The sequence below is a fragment of the Harmonia axyridis genome, chromosome 3 (genome assembly GCF_914767665.1).
Source record: "Harmonia axyridis chromosome 3, icHarAxyr1.1, whole genome shotgun sequence".
In the NCBI taxonomy this organism is placed as follows: Eukaryota; Metazoa; Arthropoda; class Insecta; order Coleoptera; family Coccinellidae; genus Harmonia; species Harmonia axyridis.
The window spans coordinates 40,792,114-40,819,503 of NC_059503.1; the positions used below are offsets into that span (position 1 = coordinate 40,792,114).

The 27,390-nt window shown below is 35.2% G+C and overlaps 1 protein-coding gene across 3 annotated transcripts in view; it reads right to left on the reverse strand.

Annotated features, from left to right (window-relative positions):
* The window catches only part of LOC123674492 (serine/threonine-protein kinase 33-like), a 151,424-nt gene that overhangs the window by 40,062 nt on the left and 83,972 nt on the right, over positions 1-27,390 (reverse strand). For all 3 annotated transcript variants that reach the window (XM_045609381.1, XM_045609379.1, XM_045609380.1), the window contains one exon: positions 21,952-22,122. In XM_045609381.1, the coding sequence (XP_045465337.1) occupies positions 21,952-22,122 (171 nt within the window). The remainder of the gene's footprint in view (positions 1-21,951; positions 22,123-27,390) is intronic.

Below are 27,390 nucleotides of genomic sequence, written 5' to 3' on the forward strand. Positions count from 1 at the left end.
CACTTCACAGAACTATTTTCGGACTTAATTTCGTGAAAACCTGTGAGAGATAACAGGTTTCGGTGGTGCTCCAAGATTATTCGATTTATTCAGAGTGTTTTATGGTAAGATAATTTCATTTTCTGTTCTATGTTATTTACAAACTTCCACATTTTTTGATCGTACATAATTTGTATTGATTCTTTTAGGTATTATCTGTTGATGTTGCTTTAATATGAATTATATTGTTTATTTTGAATCCTCGTTACCTCCGTTTTTAATTGATTCAGGCCTGGAGCTCTGCATATGTTTCTTGAGATAATCTCGAGCACATTCTAAAGGGAGCCATACCCGATCTGACTTAATGTTAATTTTCACCTGTGTTTTTGATCCTCTGTTTTCTTTTATCCTATTCTCATCCTAGGCCCACCTTGTATGTTTATTTGAGTCTCACCGATCGGCCTCGGCTAAGTGAAGCGTGTATCCTTTGTTTTTTTATTATTCAAAGTTCGATTATCCTAATAATGTCCAGCCAGCAAAGCAATAATTCCCATCCGCTTCGGAGTAAGACAGGTGTAGCGGAGTCCCAAACCGCTGGTTCATCGAATCAGTTGGACATGGTTTTCTCCAGATTGTCTATCCTCGACGGTATCGCTGGAGATATTGCTGAAAGTAAGCAGGCACAGAAAGAACTTTCAGATAAACTGAGCAGCTGTGTAAGAAGTGTAGAGGCACATGGAAAAATGTTGAATCATTGCAGCAATGTAGTGGTGAGCTCATTGTCCTTAAAGCTTCCCATTCAGTTTTGAGGGAGGTATTAAATACAGAAAGGAAATCCCTTCGATAATAATCAAAATACCGTCCTCAAAAAATTGAGGTCTAACTTGATTACGTTGCCACTCATTTATACGAATCTTGCTTCTCTGAAGTCCAAATTCGATGCGTCATCTGTCCTCGCTTGTGATCGTCAACCTGTTTGGTTTTCTTCCGAGTTTTCGTCTGTTGGGATCAACTAACGCATGATTTTGTTGGAGCTGCGTCGGTGAACGTGTTAAAGAATGGGTTCGACATCTGGTGGACAAGAGTTCTTGAATAAAGTCAAATATATTTTCATATATCGGATGTTTCAATTTGTGTTGTTTTTCCTGAATTGTTTTGGTGTTATTTTTCCACATTAGTTTTTATTTTGTTAAGAATTTTATAGTTTTATACTCAACTCTGTATCCAATATAATAATAATAATAAATTTATTAAAATAAAAATAGTTGCAAGACATCTATCATTCATATACAGGGAGTCCCGGGAAGAATGCGACAAACAGATACTCTGAATGAGGGTCATCATAGATAACTCGTATCAAGAGGTTTCAATCGCCTGACTCTGAGACCCTTAGTTTTAGATATACAGGGTGATGTTCATCTCATGAATTAAATTTGACAGTTCGATAACTCTTTAACTAATCGACCGAATAATTTCAAATTTTGAAGTTTTATCACCTTTTACTAGCGCATTACTTCATTATTTATGAAAATCGAATAAATCAGATCCAGACTAAGAAAATTTCAGACATTTTCTATTTTCGTGAATATTGGATTACCCTGCACGTGAACAGTATGATTTTTTTCTGTTTCTGTAACCACAAAGAATAAATTCATAATGACCATTCTAAATCTCTGTTTGGCACGGTCATATAGGGCGATCAATAAACATTCACTAAAGAGTGAAAATTTTCATAAATCCTATAAATTAAATTCCGACTAGGAAAATTTCAGACATTTCTATTTTTGTGGATATTGGATCACCCTGTATGTTAATATCATGATTATTATTAAGGGAAGGCATTCGTGAAGGGCGACAAAACTGCAATTTTCGAAATAATTCTACCGATAAATTCAAGATTTCTGGACCTATGAATTTTGTTTCATAAGGGAATGTTTATTGATCACCCTGTATCACCATGCCAAGCAGAGATTTAAAATTTTTATTATAAATTGAGTCTTTGTGGTTGAGAAAACGAAAAAGAAATTATTATATTAACGTACAGCTTGCTCCAATATTCACAAAAAGAGGAAAAGTCTGAAATTTTCCTATTACAGAGATCTGATTTATATGATTTCAGAAATATTGAAGGAAGGCGGTAGTAAAGGGTGATTAAACTTCAAAAATTGAAATTATTCGGTGGATTATTTGAATAATTATTGAACTGAAGAAATTTCACTCATAAAGGAATGTTTATTGATCACTCTGTAATGTATGACCGTGTCAAGCAGAGATTTAGAATTTTTATCATGAATTATTTCTTTGTGCTCACTAAAACAAGCAACAAACATAAAGTTGACGTACAGTGTGATCCAATATTCACAAAACTAGGAAAAGTCTGAAATTTTCCTAGTTCGGATCTAATTTACTCGATTTCAGCAATAAGGGAGGCGTTAGTAAAGGGTGACAAAAGATTAGTTAAAGAGTTATCGAACTGTCAAATTTAATTCATGAGATGAACATCACCCTGTATATCTCAAAGTAAGGGTCTCAGAGTCAGGCGATTGAAACCTCTTGATACGAGTTATCTATGATGACCTTCATTCAGAGTATCTGTTTGTCGCATTCTTCCCGGGACTCCCTGTATATGAATGATAGATGTCTTGCAACTATTTTTATTTGAATAAATTTATTATTATTATTATATTGGATACAGAGTTGAGTATAAAACTATGAAATTCTTAACAAAATAAAAACTAATGTGAAAAAATAACACCAAAACAATTCAGGAAAAACAACACAAATTGAAACATCCGATATATGAAAGAAAAAAAGAGTGATTGAACTGTGAAATTTCACACATAATAATAATAATTAACCGACGAATAAACCATCAAAGAATGAAGGAAGACTTAACAACTGAGTTCATTAGGAGAATCAACAAAATTTTGAAAACAAACCTCAACAGCAAGAACATGACGAGAGCTATCAATACATATGCATGTTCAATTCTTACATAGGTACTCTTTCGGTATTATTCCATGGACCAAAACAGATATGGAAAACCTTCAACGCAAAATGAGAACCTTGATGACGAAAGCACACAAGCACCATCCGAAAAGTAGCATTGAGAGGACGACACTGCCAAAGAATAAAGGAGGCAGAGGTCTGCTAGACATCATGGAACTTGCTCATTGTCAAATTGAATGCCTACGAACATACTTCAAAGACAAATCAGGCACGTCAGAGATCTACAAAGTACTGTGTGAAGCAGACGAATCAACACCTTTACAACTGCACAAAGAGCAATTGTCATACAACCACCAGACAATCCAAGAAAAACTGCAAAGATGGAGAGAAAAGCCCCTTCATGGACGACATTTCAACGAGGTGAACCAGGATCATGTCGACATTGAAGCGTCGAACTATTGGCTCACATCAGGTGCGATGTATCCAGAAACGGAAGGATTTCTTTTAGCCATCCAAGATCAAGTGATCTCAACAAAAAATTACTGCAAACATATCATAAAGGATCGAACTATTACTGACGATCGATGCCGTTATGGGTGTCCAACGAACGAGACAATCCAACATATCACGGGAGGATGTCAAATGTTTGCAGGAAATGAATATAAAGAGAGACACGATGCAGTAGGAAAGATACTACACCAAGAAATGGCAACTAAATTAACACTAATTAATTCTGAAAAAGTGCCATACTACAAGTACCGACCGGAAACCATCCTGGAAAACGAACGCTATAAACTGTACTGGGATCGTACAGTTTTGACTGATAAAACAGTCCCTCACAACAGGCCAGATATATTGCTAGTTGATAAACAACAAAAGGCAGCAATACTCATCGACGTAGCAATACCTAATAACAACAACATGCGTCAAAAAGAGGTCGAAAAAATTTCAAAATATAGGGACCTCGAATTTCAGATAAAGCGCCAGTGGGGAATGATATCAACGAGAACTATTCCAATTATCATCTCAACAACAGGAATAGTACCCAAAAATCTCAAGAGAAATATCAAGCAACTAGGACTTAGTGAGTATATATGTAATATAATGCAAAAAGCTGTTCTTTTAGGTACTGCAAGGACGGTGAGAAAATTCCTAGGAAGCGAAGGACAGGTCCAAGGATCGCGTGTAAGAGGACATGAAGTTCGACGAGAACCAGGTGGACCACAAGGACCGGACACGACCGAGCTCTGCCCTTCTGATATTTTAAATATCTGGGATTGAGTGAATGTTCCTCTTAGCGAGGAGTGAGAAGCCGACGGCGCACAGTGGGGCAAGATACCCAGAAAGTTGGCAAAAAATCAAAAAATTAAAATCAGTATCGAGGATTTTTTTTGTTTAGAATACGTAGTAAACAATCCTACGGATTAGATAATACCCTTATTTCAGCGACCGAACTTTTCAATGACTTGTTAGTTGGCTATTATTTTCACTGTATCAAAATATTTTATAAGCTGTTTACTTTAGTTCATTGTGTACTCAACTTTTGAATAGTTAGTTTGTTATTATTTCGTAATAATTCTTGAAAACCAAATATGTAAGCTTCAACCTCAGGTAAGTGACGACAATTTTACTATTTGAATGTTATAATATTCTTAAATATAGTAGGTCAATGAGGCATTTTTAAATAAGATGTACAAGTGTCGAAATTTTTGCATGTCACGCATATATTTTGGACTTATTGTTATGGAGCTCCACCAGATACCGCTTTCATTTTATATTCAATCGAAAGCTTGAAGAGTCCTCTTTGAAATATACTTGTCTTTGTTTGCCTTTTGTTGCCTTTTAACTCAATAGGACATCAATTTTATGAGTAGTTTTGATACATAATGGTAATGCAACGTAACCCGCCCCGAACTCCATATCTACATCTAGCTTGTTTATATTTATTTGTTTAATTCATTTGTATGTTGAGAAAGTTGTATGGAATAAAAAATTAAGTCTTATGTACTAATAATAATAATTAGCAGCCCAAAATGTGGCCCGAAAAATATTTTAATTTAAGAAAGGTATCGATACCACGATTTAAAATATGTTTTCAATCGAAGGAACTGAGTGAAGTCTACAGTTCACGAACTAATAAGTGTCTTTTCGTTTCCCTTATAGGATCATGTCTTCTGCACTATTACCTATTGGACAGTTGAGTGAGGAAGCTCAGGAAGCACAGAATAAGGATTTCAAAAGATACATAATTGCAGAAAGTGTAGTAGATCCAAAAGAAATGAAGATATTTTGAACTAATTTTTGATTAGTAGCGATCCAGTAATTACAAGCAAAAGGAAAATGAAAAAAAGAAACAAGAAAAAATTCCAAGGGAAGCTTTGCAATTGTTGAAAGTTTCATCCCCATTTGATTCATCATCAGAAGAAGAGGAGGAAGAACAAATTTATAATGATACCAATTCTGATTTCTAAATAATCAAAATTCAAAATATGTATCAAAGTTGTTTTTTTCGTTTTTCATTGGAGAAAATGATTCATTAAAATTCTTAATTTTTAGTTGTCCCGAATTCTTTTCTGCCTGAAATCGAACCTCTACCCGTGGTTTTTTTACAATTTTATTTCTTAATGGGCTTCATTGTACCTTATAAATGAATAAATAAATCATTTCGTAATTTAAAAACAGTTTTCTGATTTTTTGCCAACATTCTGGGTATCTTGCCCCACTGTGCGGCGAGGAGAAATCCTACGCGTATAGGCAAAAGTCGGAATTATAATAATAGGGTTTATTATTTTAACATGAACATCACCCAATATATACCAAACAAAGGCTCTCAGGAGATTGAAACCTCTTGATGCGAGTCCTTCATGATGTCCTCAATTCATGGTATCTATTTGTCGCATTCTTACCGGGACAGCCAGTATAATCTAATATTTCATGGTTGGAATCGCAAAATGTTCGAAAATATCTTATTTCAAGAGACTAAAATAACTTATACCTGGTAGTAAATGTACTAAGAGAGCATATAATGCACAAAAATCTTAAAATACATAATATAAATATTTTGTTCCATAAATCCTGAAATAGATGGCAGCCAAAGGAAATCAAGGAAAACCGTTGGTGGATTATCATAGCGATTCCACCATTTCCGTAAGTGCAGAAGATATAGGTTTCATGCATTACGAGGAAAGAGAGAATTGTCAAAACCAATGTAAGTTTTTCATGCAATTAATAATTGCCCATTTCCTTGATTTTAGCTGACTAGAGAAGTATCAACGAGTGATACGTAAGAGACTAGATGAGAGATGCTAGAGAAATTTTAGAGTTATTACAAAAAACCCCCTTTTGAGAAATTAGAGATCTGAGAGAGGAGAAATTGTCGACAATAGAGAGAGTACAATAGAGAGAGTAGAGAAGAGAATTTTAGAGTATGAGAAAACCCAGGTATATAAAAATTAATCCATGTTACAGAGGTAATTAGAGTGATGAGAATATTTTGATTAAATTTTAGAGATTGAGAGTATGAAAAACCCAGTTAAATAAAAATTAATTCATGTTACAGAGTTAATTAGAGTTATGAGAATATTTTTGAGGTTAAATTTTAGAGATTTTGGAGTACGAGAAAACCCAGCTATATTTAAAATTTATTCATGTCACAGAGGTAATTAGAGATATGAGAATATTTTTGAGGTTAAATTTTAGAATTTGAGAAAACCCAGGTATTCAAAAATTAATTCATTTTACAGAGGTAATTAGAGTTGAAAGAATAATTTTTTGGGGTTAAATTCTAGAGTATGGGAAAACCCAGGTATTTAAAATTGATCCATGTTACAGAACAGAATTCAAATTTTAAGATCTGGATGGACAGTCTATGATCAGAGCTTTTTGACAAACTATTTGTTGGACGTCATAGTGCCAAGTACGAGTAACCAAACTTTTTCAGAGGCCAACAAATCCAAGAGAAGTAATTGAGTATGAGACATTATTATAAACAGAATTGAGGAGAATTATTAAAAGGAAACTTTCAATATCCGAAACCCTGTTGAAGTAAGTAGAGGTTTGAGGTTCTCCAGGAAGTGCAAGTCAAATGCGACACACACTTCAGGTAAGAGCATGTGAGGTGTGATTGAGCTAACTGTTCAAAAGATAAGATCTGCACTTTATCAGGCTGTATTACCAGTCATATCCAAGTTACGAGATGCAGATCTGACCAGGAGACAGACCCTAAACCAAGAAGGTAATTTAGATGAGATCAAGAACTTCATCAGAGAGACCAGAGAGATTGGAGGTTGAGAAGAGGTCTGAAATTGAAGAGGAGATTCCAAAAGTTCAACGGGTACATAAATAAAAATCCTTCCGTTGTAACAAAGAAAGACACTGGTCAACTGATTGAAATTTGAGGCAACAGAGTAAGTAAGTGATACTGCTTCGGTTGTGGGACAATCAAGTAAGAGGATTGCATTAACAATGGTGGCACGAACGAAACGTTCAAATTTAGAGGATCAAGTAAAGGTAGGTTGAACAAGCCAAGTTTCAACACTAAGAGACGAAGCCATGTAAACCAGAGGAGAATGAGAGAGAGTAAGAGATTCAACAAAGAGGGTCGCTCCAAGGCAAGAAGGGTTGGAAGTATAGAACATAGAGAAACTGAAACAGGTAAACTTGATCCAATCATTAATTTCTTTGCAGATTCTGGAGCAACAGACCATATCGTAAATGGTTTTCTGATTCTGAGAAACTTTGAGAGATGTCAAAATATGAGTATAGAGAGCGAATAAAACGAGATAGCAGTCATTGTAATCGATGAGGACAATTCCAAATCCTAAGAGTTTACAATAAGGTTAATAATGAGATTGTGTTAGAGAGTCAAGCAACGATAAGCGAAGAAGATGAGATGAGCTTGCAATCGCAGACACATTCCAATAACGAGTTATTAGGTTCGGAGGGAGAACCGAAATCTGCGATTGGGAGGGAGAAAGAGTAAGATCTCATCTTTTCACCTAAAGAGAAAGTTCACAAGTTTCAACTGACAAAACAGATGAAACACAATCTGAGCAACAAGAAAAATTGGGATTGCAGTCATATCAGTAGAGAGGTAATTTAGATCGATAACTTGGAATAAATTCAAAACTTAAAACGTGAAGTATGTATCATATCGACAATGGAGAAATTACACTTTAAAGAGACAGAATGAAAGCTGAGAAACAACCAGTTGACACACACTAGCACGATGGGACTTATTAAACCACCATCTCATCCAGGTCAGTAAAGATTAATTAATGTCTACATAGAAGACTATTGGAGACTTGCTAAAGCATATTCATTAAAACAGAAGATGAGTTGGCTGAAGCATTAAAGAAATTCTTAATATCAACAAGAAACTTGTTGGAGAAAAATGAGTAGGTATATTATATCAGGTCAGATCAAGGTACAGATTTACCGAAAGGAAATTCCCAGAAGTACTGAGTAGAGAAAATATAGAGAACGAGAGAGCGGAGAGGTTTAACTCAATGATCCAAAAGAAGGTTTGTACATACATGTTTGATTCCAGACTACCTAAGAGTATGTGGGAGATTGATGTTGATGCATTCATAGATGTGTACAACAGAACACACAAGTCTATCAGATATCAAACACCATTGACAAAGTTTGCACCAAATGCAAAATGCCACTTTGATCAAATTGACAGATGTGGATGTATTGGATGTATTTGTAAGTATTATTATGTATTGTGATGTTCGCATACATTAAGATTCCAAAACCCCGCTTGAAATTTGGAGAATGTGCCCTGAAAGATGTCCCAGTGGGTTATACCGTGGATACTTGACGTAGCATTCAAGCTCGGAAAAAGTACTTTGAATCTCAACATGTGAGATTTAACAAGAAACTTGCCTACAAAGATGTTTATAGAAATAAACAACTTGATGACACTAGAGAAAAATTAGAGACCCAGGAAAATATAATTGACTGCTATTGGATGAAAAACTCGAAAGAGCCAAAATAAGGGAACTGTCGATAAAAAGGCCAGTACCCTGCTACACTTAGAGAAAACTGTAGAGGACGTGAGCTATGCAAGGTTTTTAATTACTCAGAATGGTATTTTAGAAAGTGGGCTGAACGACCTCGGTCGATTGCCTTTGGATAACTAGTTATCAATAAAGATCAGCTATTAATATTATTATTTTAGGTAAATAAGAGAAAACCGATAAAGAAGAAGATGTGAGGCTTTGTCTTATTTCTTCATTAAATAGAGAACCAAAAATTTGGAGGAAGCTATAAAAGAAGAAATTGATTCCATGATACAAAATAAGGTTTGGATCTTCAAATATCTGTAAAACTGGCTACCATTACAGACCCAAAATGGTATTCGAGAGAAAATTAGAGGCAAATGGTCTTATACGATACAAAGTAAGATTAGTCATACGAGGCTTTAAGGTCAAAAATATCTATGACACTAGACTTCCAGTAATTAGAGCTACATTTGCAATAATCAATAAGTATGATTTACATGCTTGTCAATCAGAAGTAAAAATCTGCCTTTTTTAAATGGCACTATAGAGGAGATCTATATGGAGATTCTTGATGGAGTAGACATTGACAATGAAATCAAACGATCTTATGTATATAAACTCCAGAAAGCCCTATATGGAGTGAAGATAAGTCCAAAGAGATGTAATAAGAGATTCACTGAAGAGATCTAGAAACTTGGTTCAGAGAATGATATACATGGACCTTGTTTATATACTTGGAGGAGAAATTATATAAATATAAAGAGAAACCGAGAAGAGAGGTATATAAATCGATCAATAAAATTATACCATTAATATGTTAGAGAGATTAGATATGAATGACTACAATGCTCAAAATACTCCTATGGTAACCAGACAGGTAGAAAACAGGATTAAGAGAAATCAATCGGAGAATCTACAAGATAACTCAGATAAACTAGAGATGAAAAGAGTTCCGTATAGAGATGAGAAGAGTTCCTTATAGAGATGAAAAGAGTTCCTTATAGAGAAGCGATTGGTAGCTTGATGTATCCATCAAATGGTAGACACGACGTTTGCTGTTAACTGTTTAACGAGAAAACAAATGAAGCCGATCGAAGCTGATTGGAAAGGTGTAAAGAGAATCTTCAGGTATTTGAAAGGTACTGTGAATTTAAGTCTTAAATTCACCGCTCAAACTTAATACTTAGAGGCATTTACCGATGCAACATTTAGAGACCTTACCGACTTTTCATCAACTGAAAAGTATGTTATTAGATTGTTTGAAGATGTAATAGCTTGGAGAAGCCATAAACAAACATATGTCACATTGTCCACTTGTCAAGCCGAACATCTAATGAGTGATGCTTGTCAAGAATTAATATCTCTTGATAAGGCACTTAGATTTGTGGTAGGAAAACTGATGTTTCCTATAACAGTCTGGTGTGATAACAAATCCGCTGGAGACTGCACCAAGAAAGATGGTAGTCACAAACTAAAAGTATTTGATGATCATTTAGAGGTAATAAATGACGACCTACTACATAGAGAGAAATCTGGACTTAGAAGACATATGGTTAAAACACATGGTGATTTCAAACAATGTGTTGAGTATAAGAGAACCACAGTGAGGTGGACTCCAACGAAAGAGAATGTGTCAGAGATACCATCAGACGGTCATAAGAGATTAACTCAAAAACTAATGATTTAATAATCTTGGAATACTAACTCATTGAATTTTTGTTTTCAGAGTATTTCTAGAGACTAGAGTATAAACTAATTGAGTTCTGTTTATAGATTAGACTTAGAGTGGAGAATGCTGCTTGTAGTTCGATGAAGGGAGGGAGTGTTAGAATATTACTTCATCCGAACAAATTTCGAGAGAGACAACCAACCCTACACTTGAAGTTTTACTTCAACGTCGTACGGTGGCGCTGCGAGTCTGCACGTGGCGCGGCCATCGAGAGAGAAAACAAGAATAGATCTTCGATGATCGAGAGCAAACGTCAGTGACATAACCTGAGTGTTTTAGTCCTTCTGTCACGTCTTCTGTTCTGACATCTGAACTGGGTTGAGCCCCCTTCTGGGTTGAACTCCCTTGCGTTCAGACAGCTGAACTGGGTTGAGCCCCCTTCTGGGTTGAACTCCCTTGCGTTCAGACAGCTGAACTGGGTTGAGCCCCCTTCTGGGTTGGGCTCCCTTGCGTTCAGACAGCTGAACTGGGTTGAGCTCCCTTCTGGGTTAGGGCTCCCTTCCGTTCAGCCTTCTAGAACTTGCTTAGAGAAAGAGTAAGACTTACGAGAGTGTTTTGAGAATAAACGATTAAAACCATTATCTGTGTATTAGTGAATACTCTATTTAAACCCAATTATCCAAAAGATTTCAAGTTGCAGGAAATAAAATCAATTTTAGCCTGTAGGTCTGCAGCGTATACAGGGTGGTTAAGAAAAATCGACTAAAATAACGAAATTTTATTTTCAAAATTCAAGCATTTTAAGACTATCAATACAATGTATGCCCTCCACGGGCATCAATAACAGCTTGACATCTTCTTTGCATACTACACACGAAGTTGTTGAACATTTCTTGAGTAATTTGGTTCCATAAACATGGCAGAAGCTCTCTCAGATCATTTAAGTATTCTGGGGTAGGTTGATGATTATCTAATCTTCTTTGGAGCATATCCCATGCATGTTCTATGCAATTCAAATATGGCGAGTGCGGAGGTATTGGTAAATGTGGAATACCAAGCTCCTCGCGCGCATTCTCAATAATGGCTCCACGGTGCGGTCTAGCGTTATCGTCTAGAAATTGAAAAGTTTCACCAATAGCAGCGTGAAAATTTGACACAACATTGTCAATGACATGCACCCTATAGTGTAGGCGGTCATATTCTCAAATGTGTAGATCTGTGCGCCCGTTGAAACATATCCCGGCCCATACCATAACACTACCCCCTCGGAATGGATGGACTTCTTGGACATACCGACGATTACGGGGTATGCGTAGGATTGTCCATACCCTTATTCTTCTAGAATCTGAAAATCCTACATATCAGGATTCATCAGTGAAAAGGACACTAGGCCAATGATCGTTCCAATTGATATGTTGCCTTGCCCATTCCATTCTTTGACGCCTATGACCACGTGTTAATGGAACTCCTCTTAATGGACGTCTATAACCAAGATTCACCTCTCTCAAACGTGATCTGATGGTTTCGATGGAAACTTGGACCCCCATCTGCATTTTGAAGAGTGTTCCGTAGCATTCTACACGTAGATTTAGGGTTTCTTCTCGCCGAAACGGTGATGAAACGATCCTGAGCCTCGTCCTGAGCAGGTGTTGTTGTTCGTCACCCACCAAGCCTTGGTCTTTCCAAAACGGAACGTGTCTCCCTGAACCTATTCCAAAGTCGAGATACTACACTTTGGCTGACTTGGAGCCTTTCCGCTACAACAACTTGAGTTAGGCCACCCTGTAGCATTCCGATAGCCCTATTAGCCTCAGCGTTTGTTAATTTACGTCTTGGCATTTTCAGAAAACTCGTTTCAAATCGAAGCCATTGATAAACTGACTCCATTTCAAAATAAGAACATTCATGAAGCATATGCAAAGTACCAAACTTCAGAAAAAAGGCGACCAGATTGACGAAATGTCTCATACTTTCGTTGGATCGATTCAAGTTGTTATTGAGTTTTGAATGATTTTGTAGTAAAGCGGATATTTGAAAATTACCGAAATTATTAGAATTATTATGCCGAGGAAATACGTTAAATTCAAAGAGTGATCGCGCCTTAAGTAAACTGATCTTATCTTAGCATAAGGATGTTTTGTTTTCCAATCAATGCTTTTCTTAGTTACCGTCTCCAGACGTCTCGACACTACGTTGGTGAAATCGATATATCTTTCACGGATAAGAAGAATACATTTAGATACGGGGAAATCTTGGCTTATCTGAGTTCAGTAAATACTTTTTGGTCACATTGACACAGCAGAAAATCCGTCCGGCTGTAGGCAAAATCGAAGTATGGTTCTTGCTGAGACTGCATAAAAATCTAGTTTGAACTGAGGTTGAAGGTCTGTTGGCGAAAAATGAAGAAGGATAAAAAATCTTTTAACCAATGATCTAATTGGCATGGTATCTTGTGGAATTGTTGGGGCGGTCTTAAGAGAAGTACGAGGTTACGATTTTTGTGGAGGAAAAGAAGAAGTTAGGATCGCTTAGGGTCTCTTATTGAGAGAGGTTGAGAATTAGAACGTCGGTCGCGAAACCAGACTTAGATTAAAACAATTTCTTTTGAAGATCAGAGTAATTTTTTTGAAAGGTTGAATCAAGAATAAAGGAAATTTAGTAGATGATAGAGAGTTAAAGGAATTTTAAGTTTTTTTGGAAGAAGGAATTGTTTTAATTCTAAGAACGGTTGACATAGGTCAGAAACAGTAAAATAGGAATTTTTGGGATAAAGTTAGAATTTGTTTTTTGAATCTCTTTGGAATAAATTAGGTTAGATCGGAGTTCGCGGATCGGGAGTGAAGTGTTATATAAGGAATTACACGTTTTCGAGTGAACAGTTTGAAAAAGAATTAAAAACTAGGTTTAGGCAGGGCCTAAAATACTTACCTAGCATCGTGGGATAAGGGCAAGTTTTTGGCTATTTATTTTTTGGTTTATTTGTTGATGTTTGAATGTTTTTTTTTATGAAAAATAAGTTCATTTGAGTAGTCCTGATTCTCCCAAATTCAAAGTTGGTATATTGTTTTGTTTGTTTGAATAACAGATTATTTGAGACCTTTTTTTGTTTTTATCAAATTTTTGGCCGTTGAGTCAACATTTCAAGGGATATTGTAACTTTGGTTATTTTTTATTTTTCTTTATTATATTTAGTTTAAAAATTTAAATCGATTTTCATTGACCCAATAAACTAATTCCTGTCCCTAGAGAAAGAAATTCAACTAATAAGACCTGTCCATTAAAGCGACAGGCCGGACTCACATAACATCTTAGTGAATTTATATAATTTATTAATTCTCCGAGACCTCTGGAAAACCGCTCTTCCAGGGGTTAAAAGAACATCTCAACCGGAGATAAGTGAACGATTGGTCAACATTCTCTGACCAACCCGTTCATGACAAATTGGTGACAGCTTAAGGGATATTAGTTGATTTTTATTTCTCTGGGATGATATGACAAATTGGTGATAGCTTAAAAGATAATACTTGATTTTTTTTTCTGTCTGGAATTGGATATTTTTCAAAAAAGTAATTTTTGGTAGTTAAAATTTTGAGGGCTGATAACATTGAAGTATTAGAATAAAGTTTAAGATTGGAAATGTTGAATTGGGAGACTTTCGGATGAATAGACCTTGTATTTTTTGTGTATGATCGATATTTTGGAATTTGACCGTATTGTTATTTTTCATATCAGGGGTGAAAATATATAATTTTTGTTGAGGTGGAGGAGTGTGTCGGATTCTGATAATTTTATATTTAGGTATGTTATTTAGGAAGTTGCAGAAAATCAGCTGTTGGGCCTGAATCATATTTTAGTTAATTTATTTCGTTGAACGTTAATTTTCTAAATCTAGAAGTGGAAGTGAATAAATAATTTTCATAATCAATTAGAGGTATTTGTTTTGAGACATTTTTTTAATTTTCGAAATTTGATAAAGAGTTTCAAGTAGACATTGAAGTCAGATTTGTGCTAGTTTTGGAATTTACAGTTTTCGGTGTTAGAAAGAAATTTTAGGGAATTTCAGGTAAAGGTCAGACAGTTGATCAACGTGGGATACCAAATATATAAGGGTAAAGGTAAATTATTGTATTGGTTGTATCATTTGTATTATTTTTTTGATATTCAAATTTAATTAAAAAAAATGTCGATTACACCTCCTCTACCTGGTACTGTTAATAGCGCTACTTCAGTTAATGCGCCAGGCGGAAATCCACCTGTGAATCCGGCAATAGTAAATTTGCAACGTTATTCGCTAGGAATGATGTCGACTACCTTAGAAAATTTTTCAGGAAAAGAAGTTTTAAGATATTTTGATAAATTGGAACTAAGGGCAAAATTAGAAGGATGGAGTGAGGACGAAACCCTCACTCTATTGAAACTAAAGTTAGTAGGCGAAGCATACAGCTATTTTAAATCGGATATTACTTTAAATTCATTAACTTATGTAGAACTAAAATTGAGACTAATTGAAAAATTTACGTCGCAAAAATTACCGGGAGAATGTCAGTGGAATTTGAGTAGATGTATACAAAGACAAGATGAGGATGTATCTTCATTTTGTACCAGATTAAAAACTATTGGCGCAGAATTATTAAATGAAGATTTAGCCGGGGCAAAAGCGGATGAGGAAATAGGATTGCGAAAGAAAAATAAAGATTTGATTCTGAATCAGTTCAAAATAGGATTACGGAAAGACGTAATGAGGGAGATTGGAATATTGTTATTACGGGAAAAAGATTTAAATTTGGAAAAAGCGGAAGAATTGGTCATTTTGCATGAGACAACAAATAGAATGTTACAGGGAAGATTAGCTAATATGAAAATATCGACAATAAAATCAGAAGAAGTGTGTCAGTTTTGCGAAAAGAAAGGTCATTCAGCGAAAGTATGTAGAAGTATTCGAATAAATCGGGAGAACGGAGGACAAAATTTTCAAAAAAGATGTTTTGCGTGTGGCAGATTAGGCCATCTTTCGAGAGATTGTAGGGATAATGATAAATCAAGGAAACAAATTCAAAGTGCTTGTTTTCAGTGTAATAAGTTGGGACATTGGGCGAGAGAATGTCCCGGAAATGCCCGAAAAGTTGAGCTTAGTAAACGACAAAATTTGAACAATGAAAATAGAAGAGATGAAAATGAAAATAGAAGTGTTGAAAATGAAAGTAAAAAGCCTCAAGGGGCTGAGGGAAGGGACCAGCGATATTCTTTTGGAAATAATTATTTTAATAGGTCAAATAATAGTTCGTCAACGGGTGCGATCCCAAAACAAAAATTTTCACCTTTTCCTCAAAGAAAGAATTTAAACTCCAATGGCCAAAGTCCTTCCGCCGGGACGGAGGCTGCAAATATGTAAATAGGCAGAACGGATTGCGTTCGCCAAAAGGGCGGCTACCTAGTAGAGAATTTAGGGAACGTACGGTCATGGTAATTCCGGAAGTAAATTCGGCAAGAATGCATGACGTACCCCACTTGATTAGATTAAGTATCAACGGAAATATAGGTGTTTGTTTGATAGATACAGGGGCAGCGGTGTCTCTCGTAAAAAGGGGATTGATCTCAAGAGACGAGGTCAATGAATACGGTGTTGACTGCGAGCTAACTAGCGTATCGGGTCACAATGTACGTACCTGGGGTACGGCGAATATTGCGGTGAGTCCAATAGGAGAAGGATTGAAGATAGATTGTACGGTCATATTAGTGGATGATGAAACATTAGGAAACGTTGATATAATACTAGGTAGGGATTTTCTTAAGGAAAATCAAGCGCATATTAAGTATGAACACGAACCATCGGTAATTATGTGGGGAAGAGAGTTTAAATTTCTGAATAAAGATTTGAATGAAGGTATAGATACAGGGGATAGATATACAGAGGAGAAGAAAGAGGAAATACAAGTTAATCACTTGAGGGTTAGGCAGGTTAGTTTGGAAGAACAAGGTGAAAGAGAGAAATTGCAGGTTAAAACGGAAGTCGGTACTCAAACGGAAAATTACGAGGAGAAAAGAAATTTGGCGATGAGAGATATGGGTATTCAAGTGGAAAATATAGCGGAATTTGAAACAAAGGGTTTTTCAAAACGAGAAGAGATTAATCAGTCAGATAGTGATATTGAAGAAATAAAGGTGTTTCCAAAGCGAAAACGAAAAAATCAATCAGATAGCGATGTTGAAGAATTATTGGCCGATGAAGCAACGGGGATGTTGAAAATAGATGAGAGAAAATTCCGCGGAAAAGGAAAAATTTCGAAGCAAAATATTACAAGTACGAAATCTCGGGAATTAAATGAGCCAATAAAAAAGGTAAAATCTTATAGTGTTGAGAAATTTGACGAAAATACAGTGGTTCCTCAATTTGACGTAGGAGAATTAGTTTATTTGAAAAAAATGTCGGCGAAACAAGGTATATCAAAAAAGTTAATGGAGCCTTGGGTAGGACCTTGTAGGATCGTGGAATTGCTTGGTCCGATGACCTATAGAATTAGGAAATGTGGGGGTAGAGAGGAACAAGTCGTTCATGTAGATAGGTTAAAACCGTATACCGCGAGAAATCGAGAGTTTGGGATTGATATAGAAGAATCCGACGGTTCGGAGAAATTAGATACGGACGGTAGCGAGACTGAATCTGATGATGAACGGACTGAGATACGAAAATTTTCGCCGATGAGGATGATTATGAGGTTGAATCGAGCGCAATTTGAAAATGAGGAAATAGAGGAGGAGGAAATCCCTCTAGGTAGATCGACTAGAGTACGTCGCCCACCGGATCGATGGGGTTGGGACTAATAGATAACGGTACATACAGATAAATCCATTGTAATATAGATTATTCATATTTTGGTAAATTTTCGACATTTTGGATAGGTAATGGAAATTTTGGTGATTTTTTTTTATAGGTTTGACGAATTATGGAAAATTTGTTTTTTTTTTTGAGATTTTTGATAATTGCAAATGATTGATAATGGATAATATTGGTAAAATTTGATTAATTTTATTTCAGATTAAGGAACTTGAGAAGTATAGCGAAGTGAAATCAGAATAAGTTTTTTTGGGATTTATGATAGTTTGATTCTCGAAATAGTTGAAGAGACATATAAGTAATTTGGGTATTATAAAATTATTTAAGGAATCAATTTATGGAATCAAGACACTTAAGGAGTAATGATGATAGTTTTTTTTGAGTAGGTTTTGGAATTTCAATAAAAGTTTTGTATGAGGAAACATTAGTAGTTTTTTTCATTTTAGGATTTTATTGAGATGATTCTGAATACGAATATTTTGAGTTTAGGAAAAAGTTGACTCCAGGAAAAATAAATAAGGATTTTTTTTTAGTTTTGACAATGGAAGGCTTAAAAAGACAATGAAGTAGATAAATAGTTTGATTTTGAACCCAGAGAAAGAGGGAGAATAGGCATTTCGAATTATAACTACAGTTTCAGTTTTTGGGAAACATTGTACTAAAATTATTCTAGAATTATGTGGAACTCAGGATATTGAGTAAGAACTAGTAGAAGTGAGGTATATAGAGAGTTGCCAATTTTACGTTGATTTATTCTGTTTTTGAATTCCATTTTTATAAATATTGAGGTGAAGAGTTAATAAACTGTAGGTTAGGTGGAGTGTAGGCTGTTCGGGAGATAAGATAATTTTTTTTTTTTTTTGCAATTTTTTATGATATAAAACCGAGTTTGCTTTCAATTTCGAAATTTTGACGGGTAACGTGGGACACAGGTCCCTCAGGGAATTGAGTCGACCCTGCCCAACGTGAGATTCTAGTGGCTCCTTCTTACAAGAAAGCCACTACCGGATATAGGGTCCCCGTTTTGGGATATGGATGTCTCATTTTTTTGTTGATGTTTTTTTTTTATTATGTTAGACTTCAGAAAAAAAAAGAAATTTTACACAGTTTTATTTGGAAATCAGAATAGATAATTTGAGATAATATAAAGGAGACATTCAACCCAAGGGTTTGACAGTAAAATATATGGAATATTTTTTTTTCTTTTTTTTTTGGTAAATTCAATGAACGTTTATGGTGGTTATGTTCATATAATTAGTTGGTTTGAGATTTTTTCAAATTTTTTTTTGATTGATTATGAAATTTTAAGGGATATAATGATATTTAGTTAGAGCGAAATAATGCACAGAATTTTTTGTTTTGTAATATTTTATGGAAAATTGCAAATTCAAGAGTCTACAACGAAAGAGGGAAATAACTTCAGGAAGATGTATGGATCGAATCCGAGTTAACGGAATAACCTTACTTCCAATTATGTGTGTTGATGTCCAAAACTGAAATGCTATCATGACTTCAGACAATACAGATCAATGTGGATTATAACTGAACATTACCTGAGAAGTGATGATCACCTTTTCGATAAACTGGTTAGAGAGTAAATCAATCAATATGCTGTAGATAAAGAGGAGCTTTAGAGAAAAGCTGAGAAGAAGACGTGGAAAAAGATATGTTGACTGAAGAAGATTATATTATGGAGGAAGAAGAAGATGGGATTACGATGAAACTGAGGATGAAGAAGATGCTCAGAGAATCCTGAATCTTGAAACCAAGATGTAATGGTTGAAGTATGCTAGTGGATTAGCAGTACAGTAGACGTCGTTGGACGACGAGTATGTTCAATTTGGGAGAAATGGCTCCCTCACAGATAGTCGAGTATTCATGAATGGACTTCAATGGTATTCAACGTTGTATTTCGCATGATTAAATATGGCATTGGAATTATATGACCGACAGTCCTTATTTGAAAGTTTGTATGGAAAAATAAAGCTAGCCAGTCTATGAAGTATAAGTCCTATGAGAGAAATGAATCGTCATCAAGCAGAAGAAGAGCAGATCACCAGAACTTTGATGGATGTCGAAGTAAAAGGTTATTTCCGTGACGAAGATGAGATCCAAAGAAGAAATATAGTACCATTCCACCAGACAATCCTATGAAGCAGTATAATGGAACCAGAAAGTGCCGCGATAGTGAAATTTTGAAATCCCGAAAAGTGAACAAACTCCATGCAGGAGTTAGTGAAGTGCATAAGAGAAAAATATTTCGAATTGATTTGATTGTTTTTGATTTTTTTTGTTTTATTACATATTAGGATTTGGATTTTATCTTTTTCATTTTATTTGAGTAAATAATATTTGATATGAATTATTGAATAATGTCGGAAAACATACCACCATAGACTTTAAGACCTTAGGGTAGGTAGAGATGATATAGTTCCTCTTTATGATTAGCTTCTGAAAAGTTTGGTTAATAGGTTTTTGTTTTATTTAGTATCTGTTAGTAAGCAGTTTGATATTGGATATTGATGAGTTTTTAGTTTAAGAATGAAAAATTTAAATTACTTTGAGCCAGTATCATTTTGATATAGGAGTTACAGTTATTGTGATTATTGGAGAGGAAGGACTATTAAATTAATAAGGATGAAAGTGAGGGAAAAGTTATGGAATCCGATGCCACAACTTTTTCGGATAAGGGTGTGATGTAGTAAAGCGGATATTTGAAAATTACCGAAATTATTAGAATTATTATGCCGAGGAAATACGTTAAATTCAAAGAGTGATCGCGCCTTAAGTAAACTGATCTTATCTTAGCATAAGGATGTTTTGTTTTCCAATCAATGCTTTTCTTAGTTACCGTCTCCAGACGTCTCGACACTACGTTGGTGAAATCGATATATCTTTCACGGATAAGAAGAATACATTTAGATACGGGGAAATCTTGGCTTATCTGAGTTCAGTAAATACTTTTTGGTCACATTGACACAGCAGAAAATCCGTCCGGCTGTAGGCAAAATCGAAGTATGGTTCTTGCTGAGACTGCATAAAAATCTAGTTTGAACTGAGGTTGAAGGTCTGTTGGCGAAAAATGAAGAAGGATAAAAAATCTTTTAACCAATGATCTAATTGGCATGGTATCTTGTGGAATTGTTGGGGCGGTCTTAAGAGAAGTACGAGGTTACGATTTTTGTGGAGGAAAAGAAGAAGTTAGGATCGCTTAGGGTCTCTTATTGAGAGAGGTTGAGAATTAGAACGTCGGTCGCGAAACCAGACTTAGATTAAAACAATTTCTTTTGAAGATCAGAGTAATTTTTTTGAAAGGTTGAATCAAGAATAAAGGAAATTTAGTAGATGATAGAGAGTTAAAGGAATTTTAAGTTTTTTTGGAAGAAGGAATTGTTTTAATTCTAAGAACGGTTGACATAGGTCAGAAACAGTAAAATAGGAATTTTTGGGATAAAGTTAGAATTTGTTTTTTGAATCTCTTTGGAATAAATTAGGTTAGATCGGAGTTCGCGGATCGGGAGTGAAGTGTTATATAAGGAATTACACGTTTTCGAGTGAACAGTTTGAAAAAGAATTAAAAACTAGGTTTAGGCAGGGCCTAAAATACTTACCTAGCATCGTGGGATAAGGGCAAGTTTTTGGCTATTTATTTTTTGGTTTATTTGTTGATGTTTGAATGTTTTTTTTTATGAAAAATAAGTTCATTTGAGTAGTCCTGATTCTCCCAAATTCAAAGTTGGTATATTGTTTTGTTTGTTTGAATAACAGATTATTTGAGACCTTTTTTTGTTTTTATCAAATTTTTGGCCGTTGAGTCAACATTTCAAGGGATATTGTAACTTTGGTTATTTTTTATTTTTCTTTATTATATTTAGTTTAAAAATTTAAATCGATTTTCATTGACCCAATAAACTAATTCCTGTCCCTAGAGAAAGAAATTCAACTAATAAGACCTGTCCATTAAAGCGACAGGCCGGACTCACATAACATCTTAGTGAATTTATATAATTTATTAATTCTCCGAGACCTCTGGAAAACCGCTCTTCCAGGGGTTAAAAGAACATCTCAACCGGAGATAAGTGAACGATTGGTCAACATTCTCTGACCAACCCGTTCATGACAATTTGACAGCGATTTTCACGAAGATTACATACTTTTCGAAACGATTGAATACGATATCCCTAACTCTTGTGGAACAGTATATTTTAAACATCAGATAAGTGGATGTGTTGCAAACAGTGAAAAAGACGACTACGATGATGGTTTTTCTCCAGGCGGATAACAATTATTAATTACAAAAATTATAACATTACGTTTTCAATTTCAGAAAAAAAATTGAACTTATTTGAATTATGAATAGAAGCTATATTCCACCTATATTCTTTTCCATTTAGAAAAGTCTCATCATATCATTACTTCTCTAAGTGAATATGTCGTGAAAAAATAGGAAATTGTTTGTATTTGTGAATTGAAGATGCATTTCCAACCAAAAAAAAATTAAACATATTTACCCATATAGAGGGCTGTTCCACAGCAATCGTGAAGCATGCTTTCGATGCCAGTACCAGTTTTAATGACACTCAAACCAAAATCAGACAGTTTGATGAAATATTCATCTGAAGGGTCATTTGGATTTTTCGCAAGCAAGATATTCTCAAGCTTTATATCTCTGTGGACGATATCTAAAAAAAAAAAGAAAAAATTAATATTTTTGCATCAGCTACATTATAATAATAATAATAATAATAAAATGGTTTATTCTGTAAGCTACAGGGTATAAACATATAGTCACAGAGGCGTGAGCCTGTACGTGACTTCTAAATAAACAAAATATAATGCAGTAGCCAGTCGACATATAATATCAAATATCAGTTGAACTAATCCTAAAATCAACGCTCTGCAATTTCTATAATTACAATAATTCTAATGATCTCAACCATATTCGTTAATCCGAAATACATAGCTGATTTCAATCTTATACAAATATCACCGGCCACAGCTGATTTTCTTCAATATACAGGGTGGCCATTTGAAAACGAAACAGACGAGATTACAGACGAAATAAAGTTTTTCGATAGAAATGCTCGGACAGGTCGATTTCTGTTTCGAGGGGGACAACTTAAGATGTAGGTTACGGACGCATAGCGCTTCAACCCTTGCTACTACAACCCTCACCCCCAAATTTTGAATAGGGAAGATGGGGTGAGTGATACCTCATTTGAAAGGTATTTTTATACTGATTTTAGCACAGTAATTGTTTTTTCATTTTATGCATTAGTTCTCGAAATATTCTTAACTAAGTATTTGAAAATGAAGTAGTGTTTTCATGGCACTTGTAGTGTTTTGTGAAAAATCGACATTTTGAGCTTCAAAACAACCATGACTGTGGCTTCCTTCCTAACTAACTAACGCATGAATATTTCGAGAACTAATGCATAAAATGAAAAAACAATTACTGTGCTGAAATCAGTATAAAAATACCTTTAAATTGAGGTATCACTCACCCCATCTTCCCTATTCAAAAATTGGGGGTGGGGGTTGTAGCAGCAAGGGTTGAAGCGCTATGCGTCCGTAACCTACATCTTAAATTGTCCCCCTCGAAACAGAAATCGACCTGTCCGAGCATTTCTATCGAAAAACTTTATTTCGTCTGTAATTTCGTCTGTTTCGTTTTCAAATGGCCACCCTGTATATTTCCTTGAATTGAAATCCTGCATTTTTGACAAATCCACATTCAGCCCAACTGTGAGTACTTTTTAAACCAATAAAGTGTTGAGATCTTCATTTATAAAGTTTCATTCAACTTGCAATGTTTTTACACGATTGCAACTCTGAATTTTGAAGCAGATATCCTTGTGACCGATCTCGATGAAATTTTGCAATCATGATAGATTATTGAAGAAAAGAAGCACCAGAATCGAACCTTGACAAGTATAGTCAATGCTATGCTACGACTAAGGTAATTTCCTAAGGAATGGAAGAAAGCCCAAGTGGTTTCAATTCACAAGGCCACCAAAATCGCTAAATTCCTGCAGAACAACCGTCCGATCAGTCCTCTTTCTTGCATAGGGAAGATATCGGATGCGGTCATTCTGAAAAGATTAAAGCAATAACGGACGAAAAGAAGATAATTCAGCTGAAACTGTTCGATTTTAAAAGCCAACACACACAGCGTTTGATGAAGTATGGCACAAAGGTCTGCTCTACAAACTGCTGGCAGCCGATTTTCCACTCTCCATGGTTCAACTTGTAGCCTCTTATACCTGCATTTTCATAAGTTTAGAGCGAAAGTCGAAGGAGTACTATCTTCAGACAAGGCACTTTCAGCTTTATATGTATCTGACATGCCGAAAACGAAGAAAACCTCAATGGCAATGTACACTGACTATACCGCCATTCTTGCCAGTTCGTGGTGTCCTGAAATGGCAACGAAATACTTTCCAGAAGCCATTTTGAGACTTCATTCATGGTTCGCTAGATGGAAAATTGAAGTGAATTCGGAGAAGAGTGAGGGTGTTTTTTCAAGAAAGATCCCTAAGGACACGTCGTAATGTTTGGTAGGAGGATCGAATGGAAAAACGAGGCCAAGTATCTGGGAGTGATACTTGACAAGAAGCTTACTTGGAATCAACAGAACACTACATTCACAATACATCTCGCTTTTCACCTGTTCTTTCACCACGTGTTCACTCTCCTACACTTTGCGCATCTCGCTGCGCATCTTTCACTCTACAACGGAATTATGTGAAAGTCAAAATTAGGGATGTCGAAAATCGCCAGATGAGGAAGAATTATTTAAATATTATTCAATATTCAACACTAGTTTATGGTATTATACTGAAAAAGAAATGAACAACATAGAGGAATTTAAATTGAAGTATCGGAATTAGTTTTGGGGGATATAAATGTTAGATAAGAATTATTAGAGGTAGTGCAAAAGACTGGATAGCTTCATATCTTTCCGAGCGTTCGCAGAGAGTGTCTATTGTTAAAAATGGCAAAGATGTAAAATCAGATATAATTGAATCAAATTATGGGGCACCTCAAGGCAATGTTATACGACCCATCCTATTCATGATTTTTATAATAGATATATGTGATGTTATTGAAGACATCCTAAAATTGTTAACTTCTTTTGTTGATGACACAAATTTGATGATTGGTGGAAATGATTTTGATGATATCAAGGCAAAAACACTCTCAATATATAATACATTAAAATCGTGGTTTACAAAGAACAAATTATTAATGAATGAAAGTAAAACATCAGCTGTGCTATTAAGCACAAGCAGATCGCAGAAAATGAGGGAAAATGTGTTGGATTTAAATGGTTGTAATGTCAAGATTGAAGAGTCAATTAAATTTTTGGGGGTATATTTGGATGGCTTCCTTAAATGGTCGTATCACATAGATTACCTGTCAGGGAAGCTATGTCGTGTAGGATTTGGAATCAGAACATTATCAAGGTATTTGAGTCTAAATAATTTAGAAACAGTTCATTTTGCAAATTTTGAATGCCTTTTAAGATATGGAATTATATTTTGGGGATCAAGCTCAGAGGTCAATAAATTGTTTGTGTTACAAAAAAAGGTGATGAGGTATATTTTCAAAATGACTTCAATTCAATCATGTAGGGGATTATTTAAGAGAAATAAACTGTTAACAATTTTTGGTATTTATGTATTAGAATTATATTGAAGTTCAAAAAAGAATATTTAATAGACATAATAATTACCAGAAAAGTTCCCGAAGGGGTGAATGTGACTCCGGGATTGCGTAAATTTATTGAAGAAAACTCCGAAGAAAATTTAGGTGAACCTGCTAATATTTGCCCGGATCCAAACAATGATAACCTTCAGAGCAAATCATCCCCGAACAATTTATATAAGGGTGATAGAACACCACAATTGATGGAATTGGAGATAGGTTACTTGAAGAGGGCATTAAACACACTGGAACAAATGGTTAGTGACAAGAACTTGATCATTGAGTTACTGAAAGGGAATCAACTGAATTTGAAAACGTTATCTCTTAATGACAAAGGCGACGTTGCCGTTGTTAACAAACAGGTGTTAGGTTTGACAAATGTCCCAGATAAGAAGGAGAAGCAAAATAGATCGCAACAATTAAGTGACCACAAACGCAAGGAACTGACAAGCAATAAGTCTATCGAAAAGGAAGTAAATGCTGAAAAACAAAAAAAGGGATCAAAATATCCAGTTGTACAAGGAACGGCCAAGTCGTCGTCTTTCAGTGGTGCTCCAAAATATGCCTGGATACATGTTGGTAGAGCTGGTCTGGAAACGGACGAGAACAGTGTCGAGAAGCATCTGAAGTTGAAATTTCCTGATAAGAAATTTATTGTAGCAGCGCTGCCACAGAGGGATGGTGCAACTAGCCGCTCATTTAAGGTAGGTGGTAGCTTGGACATTGTTGACGAACTGTACAAGAGTGAAAATTGGCCTGAAAATATATCAATAAAAAGGTATCATTTTTTTCGAAACAGAGATGAGACCGAGAACAAATAAAGATATGGTAAACATGTTACAGAAAAAAGTAATATTTTCAATTGCGAACATTAACTTGCGATCCATAAAAAATAAAATTGATCATTTCTCGAGTTTTCTCAATGATAATAAGTATGATTTGTGCTGTGTTACTGAGCATTGGGCATCAGAGGATATTTTGGGTCGCATCAATATTGCAAATTATACAGTTGCGGACTCTTATTCGCGCTCGAGTGGCAACTACGGTGGAGTAGCAACTTTAATAAAAAAGACTGTACATTATAATAAATTACAGAGAATAAAAGAGATGAGTATTGAAGATCATTTTGAGGTATCCGCAATAAGAATTCCTAGTAAACATTTAGTAAGTGTAACCTTATACAGACCACCTTCAGGCAAGTTAGATTTATTTATATCAGGGTTGTCCTCATGTTTGGATGAAATAACGAAAGGAACGTTAGAGAAAATTTGTGTTGCAGGAGATTTCAATATTAATTTCCTGGAAAGTAATAAGAATTCAAATGAAATCTTGGAGTTGTTCGAGTCGTACGGTTTGTTTCCGGCTTTCAATGAGGCTAGCAGAATTAATTTAAATACAGAAACTTGTATTGATAACATTTTCACGAACATATACAAGGAATCTTACAAATGTAGAACATACGACCCACACTTATCGGATCATTCAGTACAGGAATTGAAATTGATTGATGAGACACCTGTAACAAAAAGAAAATATATAACTAAATATAAAATAACGGAAGAAAATATATCTAAATTCGAAGAGAAACTGAACGATATTGACTGGGATTCTATTAAATTCGAAAGTGCAGAGGAAACATTTGATGAATTTCACTTAGTATTGAAAGGATGCTTTGATACTTCTTTTCCTTTGATCACCGTTAATGTGAAAAGGGATGAGAAATGTGTCAAAAAAACTGCTTCGAATGTTGCTCTGAAGAAAGCGGTAGATGCGGCGCTGACAATTCATGAAGTTCGCCAGAGTGAGTACTCCAAAAAATTATTGGAAATGTTGAAACGCAGTATGAGAGAAAGTTACACATCTGAAAAGAAGAGAGTTCACCGAGAGTATATAAACTCATCAGAAGATAAAACGAAAGCCATATGGAAAGTTATAAAACAAGAAACTGCTAGATCAAAGTTGAATAGAGAAGACGGGAGTAAATTAACCCCAGATGAGCTAAATTATTTCTTTTCTAGCATAGGACAGATGATTTCAAAGCAGTGCACACCTTCTGCTGATGGGGCAATAAATTTGATGAGAACAACTCCTTCTAGGATACCCGTGTCTTCGAGCTCAATGTTCAACTATCCAGTAACGATCGATGAGCTGAATCAGATTATCAAAAGATTCAAAAATAAAAAAACTGAGGATATCTACGGAATGAATGTGGTACTGATGAAAAGAATCTACCCAAGGATCGC